Source organism: Eublepharis macularius, chromosome 7, assembly GCF_028583425.1.
Source record: "Eublepharis macularius isolate TG4126 chromosome 7, MPM_Emac_v1.0, whole genome shotgun sequence".
Classification (NCBI taxonomy): Eukaryota; Metazoa; Chordata; class Lepidosauria; order Squamata; family Eublepharidae; genus Eublepharis; species Eublepharis macularius.
The window spans coordinates 116,861,614-116,883,506 of record NC_072796.1 but is presented as its reverse complement, the minus strand read 5'-3'; the positions used below and the strand labels follow the sequence as shown (position 1 = coordinate 116,883,506).

At 42.1% G+C, this 21,893-nt stretch overlaps 1 protein-coding gene across 3 annotated transcripts in view; it reads left to right on the top strand.

Moving 5' to 3' along the window:
• Nucleotides 1-21,893, top strand: part of RSPO2 (R-spondin 2) — a 158,977-nt gene that overhangs the window by 20,487 nt on the left and 116,597 nt on the right. The window contains exon 3 of one of the 3 annotated variants that reach the window (XM_054985327.1): nucleotides 2,360-2,374. The exons of the other annotated variants lie outside the window; for them this stretch is intronic. Within the exon in view, the coding sequence (XP_054841302.1) occupies nucleotides 2,360-2,374 (15 nt within the window). The remainder of the gene's footprint in view (nucleotides 1-2,359; nucleotides 2,375-21,893) is intronic. 3 annotated transcript variants of the gene reach the window in all.

The following is a 21,893-nucleotide window of genomic DNA, read 5'->3' as shown; positions in this document are numbered from 1 at the left end:
TTTTTATTGCCCATACTCATAACTGTCATTCTTGAGACAGTATCTAACGTTAACTATACAGTAAAAAAAAGTTCATTATTAAAACACAAACTTTCCTCATTAAAATGAAGTTCAAATTCACATTTAATTCAAAGAACAAGAGTAAATATGAGGATCCTTCCTCTGGCTCGAGGAGCTTTCCTTGGGCACGAGGTGGAAAGGGTTTGTAGTTAGTGGTGGAATGGATTAATCATTATATCTATTTCTGAACTGGCCATAGAATTTATGATTACTGGATCTGTGACATGGTGGTAGGGACAGACAATGGAGGAACTTTTCTGTAAGCTTCAAGAAAGTCCCAGGTTTGCAGACAAATCTGAAATCTTTTTTTAAAAAATTGGGGGATAAAACTTCCCCAAATTGGAAACTTTAAGCTTAAAGTGCCCCGCTCTGGTGCAGACAGTATGACAGCCTTCAGGATGGCTGTGGTGCTGGCAGAGGAGCAAGAGCCACCATCTAAACTGAGTGGGCAAGAGAGAGAATGAGTTCATGCTGTAGCCACCAATGCACATGACAGGTGGGCGTGAAGAGGGGAGAGCTGGAGCAGTCACTGAATCAGGCAGGCGGAGTTGGCAGTGCTGCAGGTGGGAGGTAGAAGGACATGGAGCCACATTTCACCATGTGCGCCAGGTAGCCATTGGCATCAGCTCGGTAGGTGGGCAGCCTGGTGGGTGGGATGACTGGCAAATGTCTCCCCCAAGTCTCGCAGGTCCCTGCTTTGTAGGATCTAATTCCATGAGTCCCAAACTGTGGATTGGATGTTCCAGGGGAGAAAGACAGAGACAACTCTAATTCTGTGGCCTTGAGCAAGTCCTGGCCATTCTCCTTCCGTAAAAGGACAAAATAGTGTTCTGAGGTTGAATGCAATACATATTTTGAAGTGCAATGTAAGAAGTAGTTGGACTTCTGAGCATGTGACTGCACCTTCCCTTATGAGTATTCAAGACTAAGAGATCCAGATTACAAAGGAGGGAGGAGAGATTTTTGGAGCTGAAAAAGTGGTACTCAAAGATAAAATCAGCAGCTGGTGTAAAATGGGAGTAACGCTGCTGTAAATAACAGCATGAAAACAATAATTGAAGGACTAATTGACAATACATTCACTGGGTTCTCCTGGGTTCTCCTGGTAAATTTACATTAGCAGATGGCATTTCCATTAGTGGAATAGAATCTCCTTCTTGCCTTTTTTCACCCATGGCATTCCAAAATGGTCCCTGAAATACCATTCCTGTTGGATAGTGGACATGCTTAAGAACATTGGGAAGGATGAATTGGGGGTCTGCCATTGGAAGGAGGCATCAGCAAAAAAATCACTCAGTTAACAGAAATTTACTATTGGATCCAAGCCAATTTCTTGACTTACTACTTGTATCCTGCACTTCATTCCTAGGACCTTAGAAGTGTATCCATTTTCCCCTTAAAAAATGCTGTGAAGTAGGTTTGAGTGACACAGTGCCTTGCCCGTTGCCATCTGCTAAGCTTCATGGGTGAGTGGAATTTAGTCTTGGATCTTCCAGGTCTCACAAATCCTAGTCCAACATTTCAACTACAGCATCACACTGGCTGTACTGTGTACTATAATGTGTACTATTTAGCAACAGAAGATCAGCTTGTTATCCAGGTTGCTGTCCCCCATCCTATATCTCTATATATAAAGACAAGTGTCCTGACTGACTCATCAATGCCCAGCCCAAACCTCTGGACCTAGAAATGTGAAATGTGGGGAGAACATCCCTTTTGTTATGTAGAGGCTCACTAAGAAGGGATTTTAAGAAATTCGCCCCCTAAGGGGGGTAAAAAGGGGTAAAATGTGTTTTCCCATAGGGATACAGCTTCCCTGTGTGGCTGGGAGGTTGCTCATTCCCCTCCCCCTGCCAACTCAGCCACTCTGCCCTGAGGTCATTTGCATATGCAGCCTGATTGGTGGAACTCTGTGTTCTGAGGTAAAAATTAGGTAAAGGAAACTGCAGACCATTGAAGAAAGACACTACAAGACTCCTGAATAGGGATTTTATATAAAAGTCAGTATGGCAGCTGAGCTTTTAAATGTTCATGGGGAGATGGTACACAACCTTTCTAGGGGCCATTTCAATGCAAACCTCTCACATGAACCTGCTGAAGTGCCCGCCACCCCCTCCCTCAGTCCAACTCCATCTCACACCTCTTGCAGCCATCACCTCTTACTGCCGCCAAGAAGCCTTCTGGCAGACATCGTGCAAGATACACCAACACTAAAAAGAGTAAGCAACTTAAAGATGCGGCAAGGAAATATGCACGTCCTGCTCCTGCAGTGCACCAAGCAGCAGTGACCAAGTACCAGCAAGGTCACCCCAAGGTGCACAGAGTGGCGGAGTCTCTCTGTGAGCAAAGCGGTTCGTGACGAACTTTGGTTCGTATTTCGGTTTGTGCCCATCTCTAGCAGAGATCCATTTTATACTCTGTAAAAGTGTCACGAACCAAGTATGCTATGGTACTGTGCCATCCTAAGCAGAGTTCCACCCTTCTAAGCCCATCAACTTCCAACTGAATTAGATGGGTGTGATTTCTGCCTGGGATGGCACTCTTTGTTTACTGCAGTTCCCTCTGGGATGGTAGCAAAAATGGTCTCAGCATGATGAGTGCTCCCTCTTGTCTAGATGGTATTGTTTGGAATCAAAGACTCAGCTCCATTTCCATGCCAACCCGCCTGTCCTCTGTAAAACATCAAGCTGTTTGTTCTGCAGTTTAGGGTTTTTTTAATTTTTGAGGTTTGATTATTTGCTTTAAAAAGATATTTGGCAAGGAGAAGTGGGATATAAGTTCTCTAAGTAATACAATTTCCTGGTAGCCTTCTCCAGTTGGTACTCTCATCTGGGATATGAAAGGTTAGCTTTGCACTACCCGATACTATTTATTTGTGTATGCTTTTTAAACCTGTTTACTGCATTTTTAGTTCTAGTATTAATGGGAAAGTAAAACTACTGCTCCTTTTCCTTTTTATCTTGCCTGGTCTGTTCACCAGTACATATAATTGGATCAGAATCTCTCTGTACCACCACTTCTTTTTCTCATTTGAAGAGGTACTTTTTCTTTACAAGGCCTTCTGGTTTCTTTTCCTGTCAGAGACAGATGTTTTTTTTCAGAGAGCTAAAGGTGATTTTAAAGAAGTACTACTGCCCTTAACTTGTATATTTTAAAATCTACTAAACAGATTTTGCAGAGTTTTGTGTTTATTTCAAAAACATTGACTGTAGGTAGTGGTAGCACCAGCACGAAAGAGAAGCATGTGGCAGGGGCTAAACCCTGTCTCGGATCACTTTCAGCTCTCTTTAAAAATGCTTGTCTCATCAGTTGGAGTTGGAACTTTAATACTTGTGTTTATTCCTTTACCAAACTCCTTTCTGTCAAACGTCTTGGAAAACAAAAATCACAGTTCCCAACCTTTCTTTGACTTATTGAAACGTTAGCAGAGGAGCAAGCACACAGTTCTCAACTTCTGGAAAGGCACTGAAATGCAACCTTTTTTTCAACCTGAATCTAAAGATCTCGTGATGTTTGCTCTTAATAGCTTTTATGAGGCAGCCAGTAAGTGAAACTTACGGCATGTTCAGCTGGGTGTAATCTGAGGCTCTTTGGATAAAATAACATTAGTCTGTGCTACTTAAACACACTCTGGAAAGATTAAGGTGGAGAGGAAGGAAAATATTTGAGGAGATCAACGGGATGTGGTTGAATACAAGAAACGTCACCTGAGATGGATTAACATTTTGCCAGAGCTTGACCTGAATGGGGGACCTCCATTTAAAACCTGTGTTCTTAGCAGATCAGCTCCTTGTATTCTTTCCTTGTGTCTTTTTCTTTCCATTTGTAACTTTCTACTAGAATCCATACAATAAAAAGTGTCCAGTAATTTACTAGAGTTCAGTGTCTCAATAGATGCAAAGTCTTTTAAAAAAAAACAGTTTAACATTCCTTCTCCTTATTAGCTGCAGCTGGCTCCTTCTAATTACAGAAATCTTACCCCCCCCTTTTTATAATCTGTGGCTTTTACTCCATTTTCGAGCTTTAAAAATGCATTTGCCTTCTCCTGGACTGCTACACGTGTAGCTCATATGTTTTTGTTCAAGATGTTTCATAGTTTAATGATGCTGGTGTTTGTGTTGAATCGAAACCCTGTTGTATAGTTCCACTACAAACTTGTATCAATTTTGTATCCGTGTTAACTGCCATTATTCCTCAGTAATCAGATCCTGGGAATTGTAGTTTGATAGAAGTGCTGACAATTCTCTGATAGATATTAGTGTCCTCCTTATAAAACTACAGCTCCCAAGGTTCTCTGAGGAAAGAGAATGGCTGTTAAATCAGTTTGTGCTGCAGGCATTCCTTCAAAAGTGGCAAATAGTAGGTTAAAGTTGATGAGTGAACTTTCCCAGTCTCCAGTGGGAAAGGGCTTGGCAGATTATGAGAAGAACTATAGAACTCTCAGGGCTTAAAGGGGTTTTTATCACCCCAGCTCTCTGAAAGGCTACTGAAGTCTCAGGATTAAAGGGAGAAAGCCTTCCTCCTTATCACGCAGGTGCCATTTCTCCTGTGGTAGTAATATATGAAGAGGGAGTTTCAAGTGGGTAGCTGTGTTGGTCTGTAGTAGAAAAGCAAGCTTCAGGTCCAGTAGCGCCTTAGAGACCAACTAGAACTGGGGGGAAGCTTGTATTCTGAGCCATAAAAGAAACTGGTGATGCAGTGATCAGTTTTGTGCCAAAGGTGAGCATTACAGGCCAGCAAGACCATGATTCTGAGCTTAGGAGCTACAGACTTCATCGACATTGCTAATCAAAGCTGTGCTTTAACTCACTTCAGTCTTTCTACCCATCGATTGCATAGAACTTGAATCTTCTTCCACGTTTTTAGAACTGTAATTGCCTTTTTAACTCCTTCGCAGCTGAGTTTTTCTGAGAGCGAAACTACAAGTGACAAAAGGCACAGGTTGGACACTTGTCAGCTTCCCTCAAGTTTCGATGGGAAATGTAGGCAGCTTGGCGGAATGTTGGACATTTCCCATCAAAACTTGAGGGAAGCTGACAAGTGTCCAACCTGTGCCTTTTGTCACTTGTAGTTCCACTCTCAGTCTTTGAGAAACTTCTTGGGTGATGGAAACTAGATGGGAAATGGAGGCTCAGCAAAGTACGTCTTTCAGAAGTTCTCTGAAATGAGAATAAGGGTAGGAGGCTAATGGTGTTCCAAGCCACTTATACTGTAGTCAGAAACAGGCCACATTTCGTGGGAAAGTGTACCAGTGTGGCATTTAACCCACAGAATCCCGGATGTGATGAGGGTCCCAATTCCTACTTCGGCACTATCTGTACTTAATCAGCTTGGCTTTATACAGTAGCAAGAAAATTTCCCGTGCCCTTAAAGAAAAGCATAATCTTTTTCTTAAAAGGTTATAGTAACTGGAATTCTTACCTAGCCTGTCCTCTGCAGCTTTGCGGCATCAAATGTGGTCTTGTTTGAATTTTCCTCTGATTTGGAAGTGAACTGTGGAGCATGCCAGCCATATGAACTGTGCCCCTTCTAGCCTCTTAGCAGATAAGCACCGCTTCATATTTTATTAGAACAATTTGGCTCCTAACGTGAACTCAAGACTCATTAATCCTATAATGTAGTGGATAGAGTTGGAAAAATACAGGATGTAAATATGTTCTTCATTACACACTCTAATACCAACCAGATATAGTGTGTGCATTTTGTAATATGGTAGTCAGAATGTAGTAAGCAACTAGCAAATTGTTGTCAAGGCTCATCTGTTCTTCATTTGATTTTGGAGTCTTGGAGCAAAAATTCTTAAAGTTTGACTACTTGGCATTGCTTATTGATGCTTATCTTAACTAGATGGACTGATATTAAATAGGTAGGGATGTTGTGAAGGTTGTCTTCTGTGTTGGCAGTAGATGTTGAAGACCAAATAACACAATAGTCCTGACGCATGCTGGGTTGTGGGTGTGTGATCCAACTCAAGTCAGATGTACATTGAGGAAACTCACTTTAAAAAGTGCTCAGTTGCTGAGTGCTGCAAGGGAACACTGTGAGGAGTTTCCCTCCCACCCCACTTCTGCCAGAGGAAGGGGTGGCGGGGGTGTGGTGGTGTTGCATCTTTTTTTCTCATTCTACATGTCCTTGGAAGGGCAGTGGAAGCTCCCTTTCCCCCCTTCATAGTGCTCCCGCACAGCACCATGCACTTTTTAAGGTGAGTTTTCACAAAGTACGTCTAACTGCGAGTCCAGTTGTGCACCTATGACCCCATATATGTCGTGTGTATCAGGTAGTTACAGATGGGCATATCAGGTAGTTACAGTCGAAGTTTACAGTTTGTGTGAAGCAAGCCTATAGAGTCATTGTACAGTAAGTCTAATTGCTCAGGCAGCCCTTGATGGTGGCAGTATTCTATGGTATGGCCACTGACTAGGTTCCACTCCTTCCAGTCAATCATAAAATAGGCAGAAGTGTATTTCTTGGATTGCATGACTCAGTTGCTCAGAGCAGCAAAATGTTTTGGGCCAGCTCTGGCTCTGTTCCAAAGAAAGTAATTTCAGATGGTAGGATTGCATTTCTGGAACACTGGAACAGCGAGCCAAGTATGGAGAAGGTACTGCCTAAAATCTCAAATGCCCCCCATTAGCCCAGAAAGTTAAGAATGCCCCCGAGGTCTGTAGATTGGAGGCCGTGTGTCCTCTATTAAGAACCACTGTTCTAGTGGGTAGCTGAGATCTTGGCTGACACATTAGGAGTAACTATGTTTTCTTACAAAATATGTACTGCAACAAAGGGAAATTGGTTTAAGTGCCTGGGTTTTTGGGGTTTTGTGTTCTGCTTCGTTTTCCAAAAGTTTCTTAGTGGCCACCAGGCCTGGGAATTTCTTAGAAAGTCTGGTAAGCCTCTGGATTCTATTAAGCATCTTTTTGGGTTCTGTGGTTATTGAATTACAACATGGAAATTTGACACTATGATTTCATTGAGGAATTTAAAACATAGTGAGAAAGAAGGAAGCCACAACCTCAGTCATTCTCCCCCTGTCCCTTGCCTGTTCTCCTTTCCCAGGACTCCAGATATGCCTCACAGCAGGTAGTTGAGGGGGAGGGAAAATGGGTAGGTGAGTAAGTAGATGGGAGAAGCCATGGCTACCTTATTTCCTATGTCATGGAGGAATTTTAAAGTATATCATCAGTTGCTTGGTAACCCTCAAAACAGGAGGTTATAAAAATTACCTTGCGGGATCAGACCATTGTCTGTTTAGTGGTGGATTCTGTCTCAAACAGTGCTGACCAGATGCTCTGAGGAAGCTATCTCACATAGTTTTCCCAGATTCAGAGCTGGTGAGAATCTCTGCATATAGAGTTTAGTTAGCTATAATGGCTAATAAATGCTGGTAAAACTAATTGTGGAACCTGCTTCCCAGTGTGCTTTGCTGTTTTTCTCTTACAGCAGTTCACTCTGTTTTGCCAACTCATTGCTGTGTGCCAAACAACAGCTGCCACCTGGTTCCCATTTTGAAATGGCCTCCGCCAGAGGAATGGGTAAGCTATGACCTTCCCACAGAGTCAGGCCTCATGGCAGTGGTAGCCAGTTTGGTGTAGTGGATAAGAGCGTGGGACTCTTAATCTGGAGAACCGGGTTTGATCCTCGCTCCTCCACTTGAAGCCAGCTGAGTGACCTTGGGTCAGTCACAGCTCTCTCAGAGCTCTCTCAGTCCCACCCACCTCACAGGGTGTTTTGTTATGAGGATAATAATAATATACTTTGTAAACCACTCTGAGTGAGTGTTAAGTCATTCTGAAGGGCGGTATATAAATCAAATATTATTATATTATTATTATAAATGAATTGATTTAATTTATTAAATTTCTCATCCATCCTCCCTGGAAATGGGCTCAGGGCAGATAACCACATTGTTAGACTACAATAACAATAAATACAGTAAAATTAATAATACAATACAAAGTACAAAACACGATTTAAAACCATAAAACCAGTTGAAGGTAATTGTGAAAGTGGGTCCCTGGGAGCTATGGACTGAGTACCACTGCATTAGCATATCAGAGGGATTCTAGTCCGGCTAGTTTGCCATTTTCCTGAAACTATTAATGTAGAGGAGCTTTTAGAAGTGCAGTTTGAGGTGGTCAGTCCACGCTACCACCTCATTGTATGTGTAGACCAGACCTTAAAGCAGGAACATTTAGGAACACAGGGTGGCTTCTTAGCTTATGGTACGCAGCAGTAGCATTTAAAACAAAGGAGGTATTTTCATTGATAAACATACGGAGACCGAAAGGCATTAGTAATGTAGTACATAATAGCAGCTTCGTGGTGTTCCAGCTCTCTCCTATGTAGATCCTGGCTGTAGACAGGAATTGCATCAGATAACCCTGGCAACTGCGGAAAAGAAGTCAAAAGGTAAAATAAGGCTAGTTCTTTTCAGGTTTCTCTTTTCAGGCTTGTGTAGGTGTTTAGTCACAAGCTGGCCCTGCAGATTTAATTTGTTGATAAAATTGTATACTTATCCTTCACATGGCATAAAAAAGAGATTCCTCTGACGAGGGGAAAAACTGATAACTTTTTTTGTAGGAAAGAAGCCTTCTGTTCGCAGGGGATGTTAGTGTTATGCACAGACTTTGTGCTTCTGTGGTATCTTTCTCTCTCTTAGCCAATCACAATGACAAAAAAAAATACTCCCGGAGTCCTGTTGAATTGAAGCAAACAGATTGTTTAATTAAACAATGGATGAGCTCCCACGGGAAGTAAAGGAACTCCCTCGTGCCCAGTGCTCATCAAAGCTACAATAGAAGTGCAAAGCAATTAATACCCTCAGGTTAATTATAATAATATCACAATATTCTAATATTTGTTATCTTATTGGCTCATAGTCTTTGACACAGGTATCTAGGGTTAGTTTGATTGGAAGACGCAATTCTGGGTCGGTCACCTACTTGGGGGAATTCCAAATTCTGCAGCCCCTTATCTCGTCCTTGCGCTTGTTCCCCTTGGAAGGACATCTTCCCCTTTTGCCCACTTCCCTTTTGCTACTGTTACCTTCGACGGCGCCATGGAGTCTCATCTTGGCAGCCTTGAGGGAGATAATGCCACAGGCGGCCGACCCAGCTTGCTACATAAATCAGTTTCTACAAAAGGCTCTCCTGTATTGATTCCTATTGGAATCCTATAGGATAATATAACATATGTGTAATATTTTTATAGGTGCATCTCTACAAGCACATTCTTCTTTGGTCTTCTTGTTTCAAGTGTCATATTCTTACAGGTTGCATTACAAATACTACATTGGCTCCTGAGCATAGAAAAAGTGCAAGGCATGTAATACTGAAAGGCACAGAATACTGAAAGGCACAGAAGTGGTATATAAAATCCCTTTCTTCAAATCCATATTCCTCATTAGGAAAGGAGCATTGCATCTCTGGTGGTGTTCCAGTCAGCTTTCTAGGGGGTGGAGCTCATTTAACATCCTAATTCCACATCAGCCAATATTAGCAAGACTCCCATTGCAAAGTATGTTGTGACGTTGCTCCCTTTGGAGCTAGAATGGACTTAATAGGGGACACAAAGGCCCTTTTCACACTGCTTACCTGCTGCCGCAACGACGCGAAATATCGCGCAAAACCCGTGGAACATTGCGTTTTCTCACGCAAGATTTGCGTGACATCGCAAGAAAACACGATGTTCCGTGTTTTTTGCACGATATTTTGCGTCGTTCCGGCAGCAGGTAAGCAGTGTGAAAAGGGCCAAAATGTTTCCATTTTTATGCTGTTTGATATTGGTTAACCATTGGTTTTTATATTCATAATGGAAACTGCCACGTTATCTTGCGTATCTCTTCCCTAAGGGCCAAGAACTCTGCTCAGCACCATATGGATATGTAGGCTCTTCTAAGCAGGAGCAAACAAAGAGCCTCAGAATCATGGCCTGAAACAACTTAACCGCCAATCTGAGAAGATTTGTAGAACTCAAAGCCTTGCATATTGCTTTGAGGGCGTTTCCACATGTCGTTAATGTCATGCTACATTGCACAACATTCACAGAATGTTAGCGTTTTTATGGAGCGATTTCTGACATCATGCCATGAAAATGGAATCATGACAGGGTGATGTCAGAAATCGCGCCATGAAGACGCCACCATTCCGTAAGTATTGTGCGATGTTGCGTGACGTTAATGATGTGTGGAAATGGCCTGAGTCAATTTTGGTTGGTCATAATAAAAAAAAATACATGGGTTTTTGTTTTTGGATTTTTCTTTGTCCTAATGTAACTGTACGATTATTAAAATGTTACAATATCTAGTTAATAGGATAACACATGATAAGGGAAGATTTAATGTTTTGGGAAGGGAAGTTTTTTTGCATCGTACCAGTTCCCTCAAGCAAGTGACATCTAGGCTAAAGGAAATGTCTGGTATTGACTTCAAGAGTCACACTTTCTAGGATCATGTTTGAGCATGTCACATTTATGGAATGAATACAATGTGGTTGGGGATGTCCTTTGTCCATTTTGGTTCCTGGTCATGCAAGTTACATGTCTAGATGGCATTGGGTGAAATGTGGATCAGGAAGGGCTTTTCCATCATAGATGCATCTTCCATGAATTTGACTAATCATCATCTTAAAGCTTGTCTACCCCAGTAATGATGATATATTCCTGTGGCGGTGCCAAATAGAAGCCACAGGCTGAATGTTGCTCACTTCTTGTTGGTGTGATTGTTTATTTCCAAAATATATACCCTGCCTTTCTGACCTCACCAGGGCCATCAAGGTGGCGAATAAATAAAAGATGTACATAATAAAAGCTTGTCTAAAAACATTAAAACAATCTCCCCGCATCATTAAAACTGAACTAAAATACACATACAAAAACATAAAAACAACAATTAACATAGAGTTGGAACAAGTATTCTCCTAGCTGGCTGGTTCTCATGACAGTAATGTGTAGAACAGGGAAAACAAATTGACCTTATCTGGCACATCACTGTACATGAGTAGCATCTCTAGTAGCATCTCTAAAAAAGAAATTGTGTTGTCTGGAGTTGATAATAGCAAGTCTTTAAAACGCTTTTGGTGATCACAGCTTTTAACAACGCAGTCACGTAACTGTTACGGATGCTGAGTAAGTATGCACTTTTTCTGTACATGTGGAAGCATGGACGATGGCTTTGGCTGAAGTTCCAGAGCAGAAGCCATATTAGTTTATAGGTGAAATAAACTTGTTAGTCTTTAAGGTGTTTACATTGTTCTTTGATTTTTAGAGAAATATTTCACCGTTGCTGTGCTCTCTATCATTTTCATGGAAATGTAAGATTTTTATAAAATGTTCAGGAGTTATTTTTGTTTTTAAAAAATTGGGATGGATCCAGCCAGCTCTTCAGCTGCTGAAAAGGAATGAAGCCTTTTGACTACCAAAAAAATTGCTACTCTGAAATTTGTAAAACTTGTACGGGGCAGGGACTGTTGTAAGAAGGAGAATTGGGCAGGATGGAGTGAAAAAGGTGGCTGGATCTAACCCAATAAGTGATTTATGTTTATAAAAGTTCTAGAAAGAACTAAAGAAGAGTAATGGAGATGATTTAGGGCCTGGAACTGATGACTAATGAACTGATAGTCATGTTGGGCTTAAGAGAAGCCCAACTGATTTATGCATTCTTTGGGATGGGTGTTATTTCATGTTTGGTTGAACTTTGTATTTAGAGTAAATCACTTTGGTTTGTTTTGAGGGCCCAAACTGGTCATGTTGATTGGTTGGGCACAGTCCTTCCCCATCAACCACCAATTGTATCTGAGTTTTGAGCAAATCAGTTTAGAGAACCAGTTCAGATGCAGTGGTTTGAACAAGAACAGTGGATTACAATGCATATTTGCACATAGCAACAAGATACTTCTGTCACTCTTGCAGTATTTGGGTTTCTTTTTCTATCAGACAACTCATGAATGTGTGTCTTGCTTGTTTTCCTGTGCCATTATTGGTGTAACGCTTGAGTGAATGGAAGAGTCCTTTCTTAACTATTATTACTAAGCATCCTGTTAAAGATGGCCTGTGTGGAGATTCAGTAAGACATTATCGCCTTTGAAGTGGTTTAGCAAAATTCATTTGTCCATTTTATGTCAAGAATTGTATTTAGGCTTTGAGAGCAGAAGGCCCGCGTGATGTGCAAGCATGCAAATTCTCACAGCTTTCCAACAAAGAAAAGTTGATTCCTCTTCCCAATTGGAAACTTCCTCTGGATGTTAGAAATTGAAATCAGAAAGCCTTTTTGTAGGAGATGAAAAGTCCATCTAGGCCTGCGTTTTGTTTCTCAGAGTGGCCAACTAGATGCCTTCAGGAAGCCTAGAAACAGGGGAGGCAGAGCCCCCCCTTGCTGTTTTGTGATTGACATTCAGAGGTGTACTGTTTGTGAACATGAAGGGTTTTTTTATCAGTCGGGCTGATCATTTGTGAGGCAGGGGAGATGCTGTAAGGGCTTTATGTTGTTGCTGTAGTTTTCCTTGTGAGACTAGAAGTGAATACAGGCAGCCCAGAAGTGATGCAGCACCGGAAGAATAGGAACAATCTCCAACCAGCAGCTGATTATAAAAGTGCACCTGAAGGTGAAGCCGCTACATCTGCCGGGGAAAGCATGAACTAGCCTTCTCTGGACCAGGATGCATTACCTTGAGAGGAGAGCTTGGGCTTATCATGTGGGGCTTTTTGCCCAGTGGCAGAGGGGACTCTGGTCTGAGAAAGGAAAATTGACTTCAGCAGGGATGTCTCTGATCTCCCTGTACTCAGTATCGTCTCGGGAGGTCAGAGGCATTTGGGCAGCTGGCCTAGAGCTACGGCGTAACAGCCCTAGATTAATCTATGTCCCTGAAGACAACCTGTAGAGGAAGAATAAAGAATGACAAGCAAGAGAAGGGAAGGCTTGTGAAGAATGCTCAGCAGACCCTTCCCAGGGAGAGTAGGGCACATGGCTCTTCCAGAGTGGGAGGACCCTCCTCCTCCCACAGCCTCTCCCGTAGTTTGCCCTAACGCAAACTCAGTCAGCGATCCTCCACATTTCTTGGTGAAAGTCACGGACACCCCTTGTGATAGCTGGAAACCAAGCAATGAATGTTGTGGCTCTTACAACTCTTCTTTAAAATGATGTTCCCAAATCAAAAAGTGCTATTTATGAAGTTCTTTTTTTGTTTCAGTTTTGGATGGAGTTCATCTCTGTGCTATCATTAGATACTGTTTCCATTCTTTCCTTTTGTTTTTGTTTTTCTTGAACAAAAGCCAGTCTTCTTCTGGTAAGTTATTTGCTAGAAAAGAGTCAGCAACGTGGCTTACGATTGCACTCTGAGGTAATAATGAGTTTAGCAGGTAGCTTGTGATTGCATGCAGTCCAATAATCTGCAGAAACTACTAGGTCTTCTTGCACTTGAAGAGAACCATTTAAATCAGTGGGTCTGTGCATGGCATAGACATCTTAAATGTATGGTCATATCTGTGCAGATTGGCTTGTGAAAGGCTATCAAAAACACAATGACTTGTCCTTGAGCCCCTCTGAAATCTATGGAATACAATTCTAGGCTTTCATTGAACTTCAGCTTTCTATCTGCCTTACTTGCAGCCTTACTATCTTAATAATCTGTAGTATAGCTGTATAGTTCATCTTGCGCGTTTCTCCCCACCCTCCTTCTATTCTATTAGTTTCAGAACTCCTACCTGGGTAGTTCTGTGGGTCAGTCACTCTGCAAAACTTGGACTGGCGGATGGGAAAGGAGTCAAGGACAGCCAATTGATGGTGGAACCCTCATTTGCTCTGTGCATAGGATCAGCTAGGCGGAATATGGTTGTCAGAAGCTGTTCTCCTTAGACTGTTTTCATATGCTCCCTTTAGCAGAACTAGCAGGTAGATGCCAGGGAATTCCCTGAGGTCAGAAGTTACATTCCTGTGGAGCTCAGGTAGTAAATATCCATTACCAGTTTTATTTTTTTCCTGTAAGATGTATGCTGTGAGCATACATGTTAGCTCCGGTTATGGCTGCATTGGCAGCCCACACTGCAGGTTACCATCAGCTAAACCTCCTTTAGGTTTAGCTGATGTAACAAAATTTATTTCATGGGCATTAAGACATTATCATGATTCAAAGACCTTTCAGGTGGTTGTAGATGCAATTGTGAAATAGGCTTTTTAATATACCAGTTATTGGCATATGAGTTATAAAACTTGGATGAAAGCAGTCCATGCTCTGTAAGTGGTCAGAGTGTTGGACTAGGGCCTGGGAAAAACCCAGTTTGAATCCCCACTCGGCTGTGGAAGCTTGCTGGGTAACCTTGGGCCACTCGCACTCTTAGCCTAACCTACCTCACAGGGTTGTTGTGAGGATAAAATGGAGGAAAGGAGTATGATGTAAGCCACCGTGGTTCCCCATTGGGGTGAAAGGTGGGGCATAAATGAAGGAAATAAGTAAATAAATAATGAAAAGCTCTCTCCTCAGCAGTGAAATCTAAAGCAGGTCTGTGTGGAATCCTACTGAAGTCTGCTAAATAGGGCTTAGTCACAGGAAAGAGTTTTAGGATTGTACTGTAAATGTCCCTGAGGATGTGACAATTTCAGTGTTCTAAAGTTAGCCTTTCAATTAAAATGGTGATTACACTCTTGAAGAATCCCACAAATTAAGAGCAAAAAAAATCATAGTCATGAGAACATTTGCAGTATGTTAACGTGTGGTTGTCACTTACAAATTATGTGATTACTGTGTGCAGGATTTATGGTTGTGAAACAGACGTTAAGTACCATGTATCGTTCTTCAAGAGAAACTATCTGTTTTGATCCACTGCCTGTTTAGGTCTATTGTGTAGTTGTATTCTTCATACAATCAAAATAGATGTGGCAGCAGGGTACGGTCACAACTGAGCCATGAGTAGTCTTGACAGAATCTGTTTCTGAAGTGTAGCAAGTCCTGAGAGGATCAGGGGCATGAATTTGAGGGCTTGCTAAGGAAACTGTCTCTAAACAAAGAGCCCTGCTGTGAGGGCAAACTATCCAGAAGGTTAAACAAGAGAAGGCCAGTGCTGAGAAAGATATTCATGAAATGGGAAGAAGGGAAACTACAGTAAGAGAAGTTTACAGTGAATTTGCAGTGCTGTGTCAACTGAAAGTGGACATAGTTCAGTGCACATAATTTAGATGCCAGTGGTCCCAGGTTCAATCCCAGTACAAGGATTTTAAAAATTTTATTAGATTTGTACCTTGCCTTTCCTCTTGTTACAAGGTGATTTACACAACAGGCTTAAAAAGTTACTGCTCGTCACCATAGATAATACTGTACTAGATTGGTCAAAGCTTTTCTTTGGTGTAAGAGAGTTCATAAATGGGACAGAAGATGCCAGAAGTCAAGAACATAGAGGCCCACACAGCAAATATATGAAGGTAGTGAAGGGCAGTAGCTGACCTGAAAATACTGGAGCGAGAGAGTAAGTTTTATTTTCAATGCCTTCAGTAAAACAGATGGTTCATTGTAGCAGATGTTGGCATGGAGGCCATGAAGTTTCCCAGCTTGAGACCTTTGGGCTGGCCTTAGGGAGCATGAACCAGAAAGGAATATGATTAAGCCTACTTTATATACATTTTGGCTCCCCCTCCCCATTTCTAACCCCACCTTGTCCTTGAAGATTTTGGGATGGATTGCCTATTAAAGTAATCAGACCAGGAGAACCAGCAATTTAAAATCCTGTTGCCAAAATACCTTAACGTTTCCCATACCTGCTTAATCCCAGCCATTAAAAAGCCAGACTAAACAAGGACTCAGCAGCTCCGGTCACTGGGCAAGCTGCCATCTCAATGCAACCTAAGTTATGTAGGACCTAAGCTATTTAGGGTTTTTAGGTCAAAATCAATACGTTGAATTGTGCATAGGGGACAATAGGGAAGTGGCTCAGATGTCAGAACACTGATATTCTCCATGATCCACCCTTGCTGAACAGTGAGCTGCCAGTGCAAACTTCTGAAGCTTGATATAAAGAATACTTCCACATGGTGGACAGCTTAGGGCTTTAACCAGTTTGGTGTAGTGGTTAAGAGCGGCGGAACTCTAATCTGGAGAATCGGGTTTGATTCCTCACTCCTCCTCTTGAAGCCAGCTGTGTGACCCTGGGTCAGTCACAGTTTCTAGGAGCTCTCTCAGCCCCACCCACCCCACAGGGTGCTTGTCCTAGTAATAACATACTTTGTAAACCGCTCTGAGTGGGATTAAGTTGTCCTGAAGGGCATCATCATCATCATCAAAATTACACGCAACATAATCAGTAATAAATAAAGATCACGTTATCATTGATTGGCCTTGCTGAGCTGATAACAGGTTTCCGCCAGGTATTGACGCAATATGTACACTGTTCCAACTAATGCCATCTTTTGCAATTCTGTAGGTGTTATGTCAGAGTTAGGTGTTGTTGTTGTTGTTGTTTGTCTATTCACAATTCCAATCACCATCACTTGCCTTGCTCCTCTGGATATCCAGTATCCCACTCCCTTCACTGCAGGAATCTGTAGGAACTAACATAATTTTAAAAATCTGGGACATCATGTTTATATATTATCTATTTCCTGTCCTCTTCCTTTCTTGATTTTACTCATGGCTGTATGTTAAAGAACAGGTGCTGGATAAGCCTGTGAAGATTTGTAGAATTTTGAGAACAGTTAATTGGGTACCTAATGGCTGCCATGGGGGCTGAAGCTGTTTACAAACAGTGTAATCCTAAACAGAATTACTCCAATCTATGCCCATTGATTTCAGTGAGCTTAGACTGGAGTAACTCTGTTTAGGATTGCACTGAAAATGCTGGGAGGTTCCAAGCCAAGCTTCACCCTATGATGGAGACAGCTGTTTCCCAGATGAGTGCTCTTTGTACACATGGAAGGGATGTTTCCTGGGTTGTTCTAAAGCATCTGCTGGTCTCATGCAGTGGAGGAAAGTCAGGTTTCCTTTTGGGGAAGAAGGTAGTGGATGCCAGGAAACACAGTGGCAAGCAATATGGTGCTTATGGGTGTCATATTGGGGATAACTGTACCTAAAGCGCAACGAATATCTCATGGCCCAGAAGACCAGAATCTCATGAACCACAGGGAGGCTTATAAATGGAATTGTGTTTGTCGCCACTTCTATATATAACAGTGGAATGGTGGAAGATCTTTGCCTTTGCTTTTCTTTTCAAAATTAGGGATTCTACTGAATTTTGCAGCCCCACTTATATTGACATCATGATGTAAATATGGCAGGAAACAAACAAATGATCTGGGAACACAAGCAATTTATTATTGTGCTTTATTTACTTCATTTACTCCACAGTAGAACGCGAAGTTACTTACGTTGTTCTCCTCTCCTCCGTTTTATCCTCACAACAACCCTGTGAAATGAAAACGGGTAAAACAAAAAGGCTCATGACAGTTGAGTACAAAAGAGAAAGAACAGAACTATTTTTTTTAAAGAAAAGGCTTCCCCACGCTCTCAGTAGGGTTCTGTGACAGGAAGTAATACAGCCAGGAGCAAGCAGCCTTAATAAAAACAATTTAAAGGTGGAAAATTATGGCTGAGGGAGAGTTCAGCTGCCTGTGCTGTTCTTTAAAGTACCACCCAGCCACTTCTACTTCACAAAGTATCAGCAGAACCACCCGTTGTTTCCTAAATTATGCTTTGTATGAAACAGAAACAAAGTGAAATACTTTTGTATCTGAATAATTGCTGTCTTGTCTTTTTGTGTGAATATATTCTGGGTGGCTTACAATGGGATGGACTTTTATTCCTTTTAGAGTACAGATCCAGAGGAGTTAGCCGTGTTAGTCTTTAGTAGCAAAACAGAAAAGAGTCTAGTAGCACCTTTAAGACTAACCAACTTTACTTAGGCTACAGTAAAGTTGGTTAGTCTTAAAAGTGCTACTGGACTCTTTTCTATTTTGCTTTTAGACTACAGTTTCTCTTGGCTCCTATTTGTGTGCAGCAACTTCCATTTAGAAGAAAATGCCAACTTCGTTCAGGTTTTGTAATATGCAGAGCTTTTTTTTCTGGGAAAAGAGGTGGTGGAACTCAGTGGGTTGCCAGCACAGGGGGCAACTCTTGGCAGGAGGTGGTGCCCCTGGTACCACATGTGCGTGCGCAAAGTGCACGCATGCTCCCAGGGCCAATGACATCACTTTGGGTCAGCTGGAATAAGGGGGGAGTTTTTAAAAGTTTAAATCGCCCTCGGAGAAAATGGTCACGTGGCTGGTGGCCCGGCCCCCTGTTCTCCAATCTAAACTCCCCTCTGTCTGGAGATCAGGGGGCGGGGCCACCTGTCATGTGACCATTTTCAAGAGGTTCCGGAACTCCATTCCACTGCATTCCAGCTGAAAAAAAGTCCTGGTAATATGACAGTAAGGAACCTCAAGAAGCAAGTGTTGCCTGTGGGAGTGTGTGACAATCTCTTCTGAAGATGTTTGTGCAACATGAACTTTAATATATGAATGAAAGGTCGTGCTTTGTGCTTCCCCAAGAACCTAATTTTTTTGTGATTTATTCCCTTTTTTCATGTAATATATCGGGCCAGTGTTGGTTTCAGATGCCTAAAGAAGGGCAAAGTGGTGAGTCTCTTCTGCCCTAGTGAGCACAGGCACCCATACTCCACTGGCCCCTACCCTTTGGAACGGCCTACCAGAAGAGGTCAGAAAAGCTCCCATTCTCCTGGCTTTCCACATACGATGCAAAACTGAATTATTCAAGAGGGCTTTTTTACTCTGATAGGAAGGCTGTACTGTAGGGAGGTGGTCTCAAAGAGATGCTTCTCTAAAAAGATAGGGACCCGCAGACTTCACTACTACCTGTTGCCTTGCGTCCTATCTGTTGCTTTAAGTATAGCCCTATTGGGTACTTCTTAGTTTAATATGTCAGTCCTAGAATTGCTTATGCTCTATTTCAGCATTTCTTCTACTTTGTATTGGATTTTTGTTGATGTTATATCTTTGCAAATTCGCATTTATTTACCCTATTGCATCGTTCATTGAAGTGTCCTTGATATTGACTGTATTAATCTCACACTACGTAATCCACCTTGAATATCAGTGAGAAAAGTGCACTATAAATGGCATAAAAATAAATAAAAGCTTAGTGGAGTGGATCTTACCATACTTACTATTGGTAAAAGAGTTAAGAAGAGCTCCTTTTCACCACCAAAAAGGATGTACTGGGGATAATTTGCAAAATCTAGGCAGGACTGGAACTGCAGCAGGGCTGCCAGCTGGTGGCAGGGACATGAGGAACACGGTTATGTCAATGCCATGACTCTATTTTGGGGCTGAACCAGGAAGGAAGTGATGTCATGCCATTCTAGGACTCAGCAGAAATTCTATAGTACCATATAGTTTCTACTGAGTCCTAGAGTACCATGAGGTCACTTCTGGTTTGCCCTGGATATACTGGCATGTCACTGATGTGTCTAATTTCCCCATTTTTTCCCTACATTTACCTGCCAGGGGGCTGCTTGTGAGAGGTCTCTCACTGTAGCAGCCCTAGACTGAAATAAAGAGGGGAATGTGGCAAGATAACGTAAAACATGATTTCTACAGGCAGAAGAAGTTCAATTAACTCTGACTCCCCTGCTGATTCGCAGAGTTTCCGCTTTCTTCCAGGAGCATCACGTCAGTTTATTTTGGCCTGCAGCAGGAAGGGGAAGGCAGAGAATCTCCACTCCATGGATAAAAATATCCCCCTTTTTCTCCTATAAATTTCCCCTTAAACTATTTCAACTAACAGTTTTATTGACTTGTGTGTGTGCATGTGTGTGTTTATTTATTTATTTATTTAATGGACATTGTATGGTTTTTAACTGGTACTGCCTGTATTGCTTTCTCTTTGTGGTGTTTGCTGAGGCTATGAGTGAATGCAATAAAGTTTACAATGATTTATATAATAACTTGTGAAATATGTATTCTTTTAAAGTTTGAAAATGGTTATTTGTGATTTGTAGGCCATACATATTCTACTAATTGCATCAGTGTTATGAATCAGTCCCCCACCTGGTAAAGTTGGATCCAAAGTAGCCGATCTGCAGTAGCATTTTTTTCATCAGTTTCCCTGTCTCCCAGCAGCCCCCCGTGAAGGAATTCTTCCATGGGTGGCTGCTGCAGCAAGGAGGAAGAAGACATGGCAGGAATTGTCTTCCCTTTCCCTACAATTTTCACCTCCACTACTGCAGCATTACGCCATTTGCAGAAAGGTGGGCAGGTGACTCCTGCCAAGTCTCCCTCCTCACTGCACCTCCTTGTGCCCCATAACATTTTGTTTTGTCCCCATCCACTCCCACGCCCAGCTGTAGAATGTCTGGTGAGAAACTGATGAAGAATCTCTTCTTCCAACATACTATATTGATGCAATTTTTGACACAGCTTCTTGTTAGTTTCCACCTAGTGATCAGATTAAGATTTAGTTACTCTTGGCAGAATTTCCCTGTAGTAACTTTCAGTGATTGTGACTTAAAGTAGCCAAATTGAATTGAATAAGCTGATCCAGAAGGTCAAAAAGTTGCTTGCCTAGGTAAAAAAGTCCCATTTGAGTAGGCCAAATGACAGCTCAACTATTCATTTATAAAATAATGCAGTGTACGAATGAGTGGTCAACAAGGCCCCCCTCAAATGGCACCTTAGTGATGTTGCTCTTTCTTGTATCAGGGCTTTCCCCCATTTCTAGATGGGTTGTGGTGTTAGAAAGCCCATCAGTACCAGCATCTCACACATCATAGATCTGAACTGTGATGTAATATATAAGGGAATCTCTCTGCAAACCTGATGGAAGTTTTCTTCATCTTGCAAGACAATCTGAAAGCTACAAAAAATACATTGGGCAATTGTCGGTTGGTACAGAATATCCCAGCTCAGATTGTCAGGAACTAGGCGGAACATGCATATTACTCTCATTCTTCAATCACTTCATTGGCTGCCCATCAGTTACCAGACTCCATTCAAGGTCCTGGCTGTCGTATACAAAGCCCTTCATGGCCTTGGTCCATCATTTCTGCAGGACTGCCTCTTTTCCTATGCTCTGTCACAACAGCTTCACTTATCCGAACAGGGTCTTTTGTAGGTGCCACCACGCAAGTGGGCAAAAATGAACAATTGCCTGTACATGTGCATTCTTCGTTGTGGCCTCCACCTTGTGGAATGGCCTGTCTGATGAGGTTAGGAAGGCTCCCACTCTCTTGGCTTTCCAAAAACTATGCAAAACTTAATTATTTAGAAGGGTTTTTTAAAACAGGTAATAAGGCTGTACTATAATGAAATGGTTCAGAAACTTGCTTTGGTAAAGGCATAGGGATTGCAAGCTATACTACTGTGCACTCTCTGTTGCTTTCTGCATTGTTTAATATGTAATATGTAAATACTTATGTTTTGTTTCAGGTTTGTTTCAGAGCTCTGCTTGCTTCTCAAGATTTCAGCAATCTAAGCTCTATTGAGAATTTGAGACTCAGTGAGAGAGGCTACCTATAAAGTAATGCTGAACCTTCCAAAATGTGGTTTCTGTAATGCAAAGCTGGGGGCAGGGAGCAGGGTTGAACTTGAGGGCCAAAACTGCCCCACAAAGGGTTTTTTTCACCTCCCCTATCATGTCCCCTGATGGAGGCAGACTTGTGAGGAATGGGCCCAGTGGCAACCGCCAGACACTCGCAGCCTGCACATGGGGTCGCTAGATGGCTTATATTTTTAAAAGGACTTACCTGTTTAGAACTCTTTGTGCGTGTGTTCGTGGGTTCAGCTGGCTAGCTCAGGTGTCCGGTATTTTAATCCCATTTTACACGGACAGTCCGTAAGAATACTGGACTCTCCAGGTGAATAC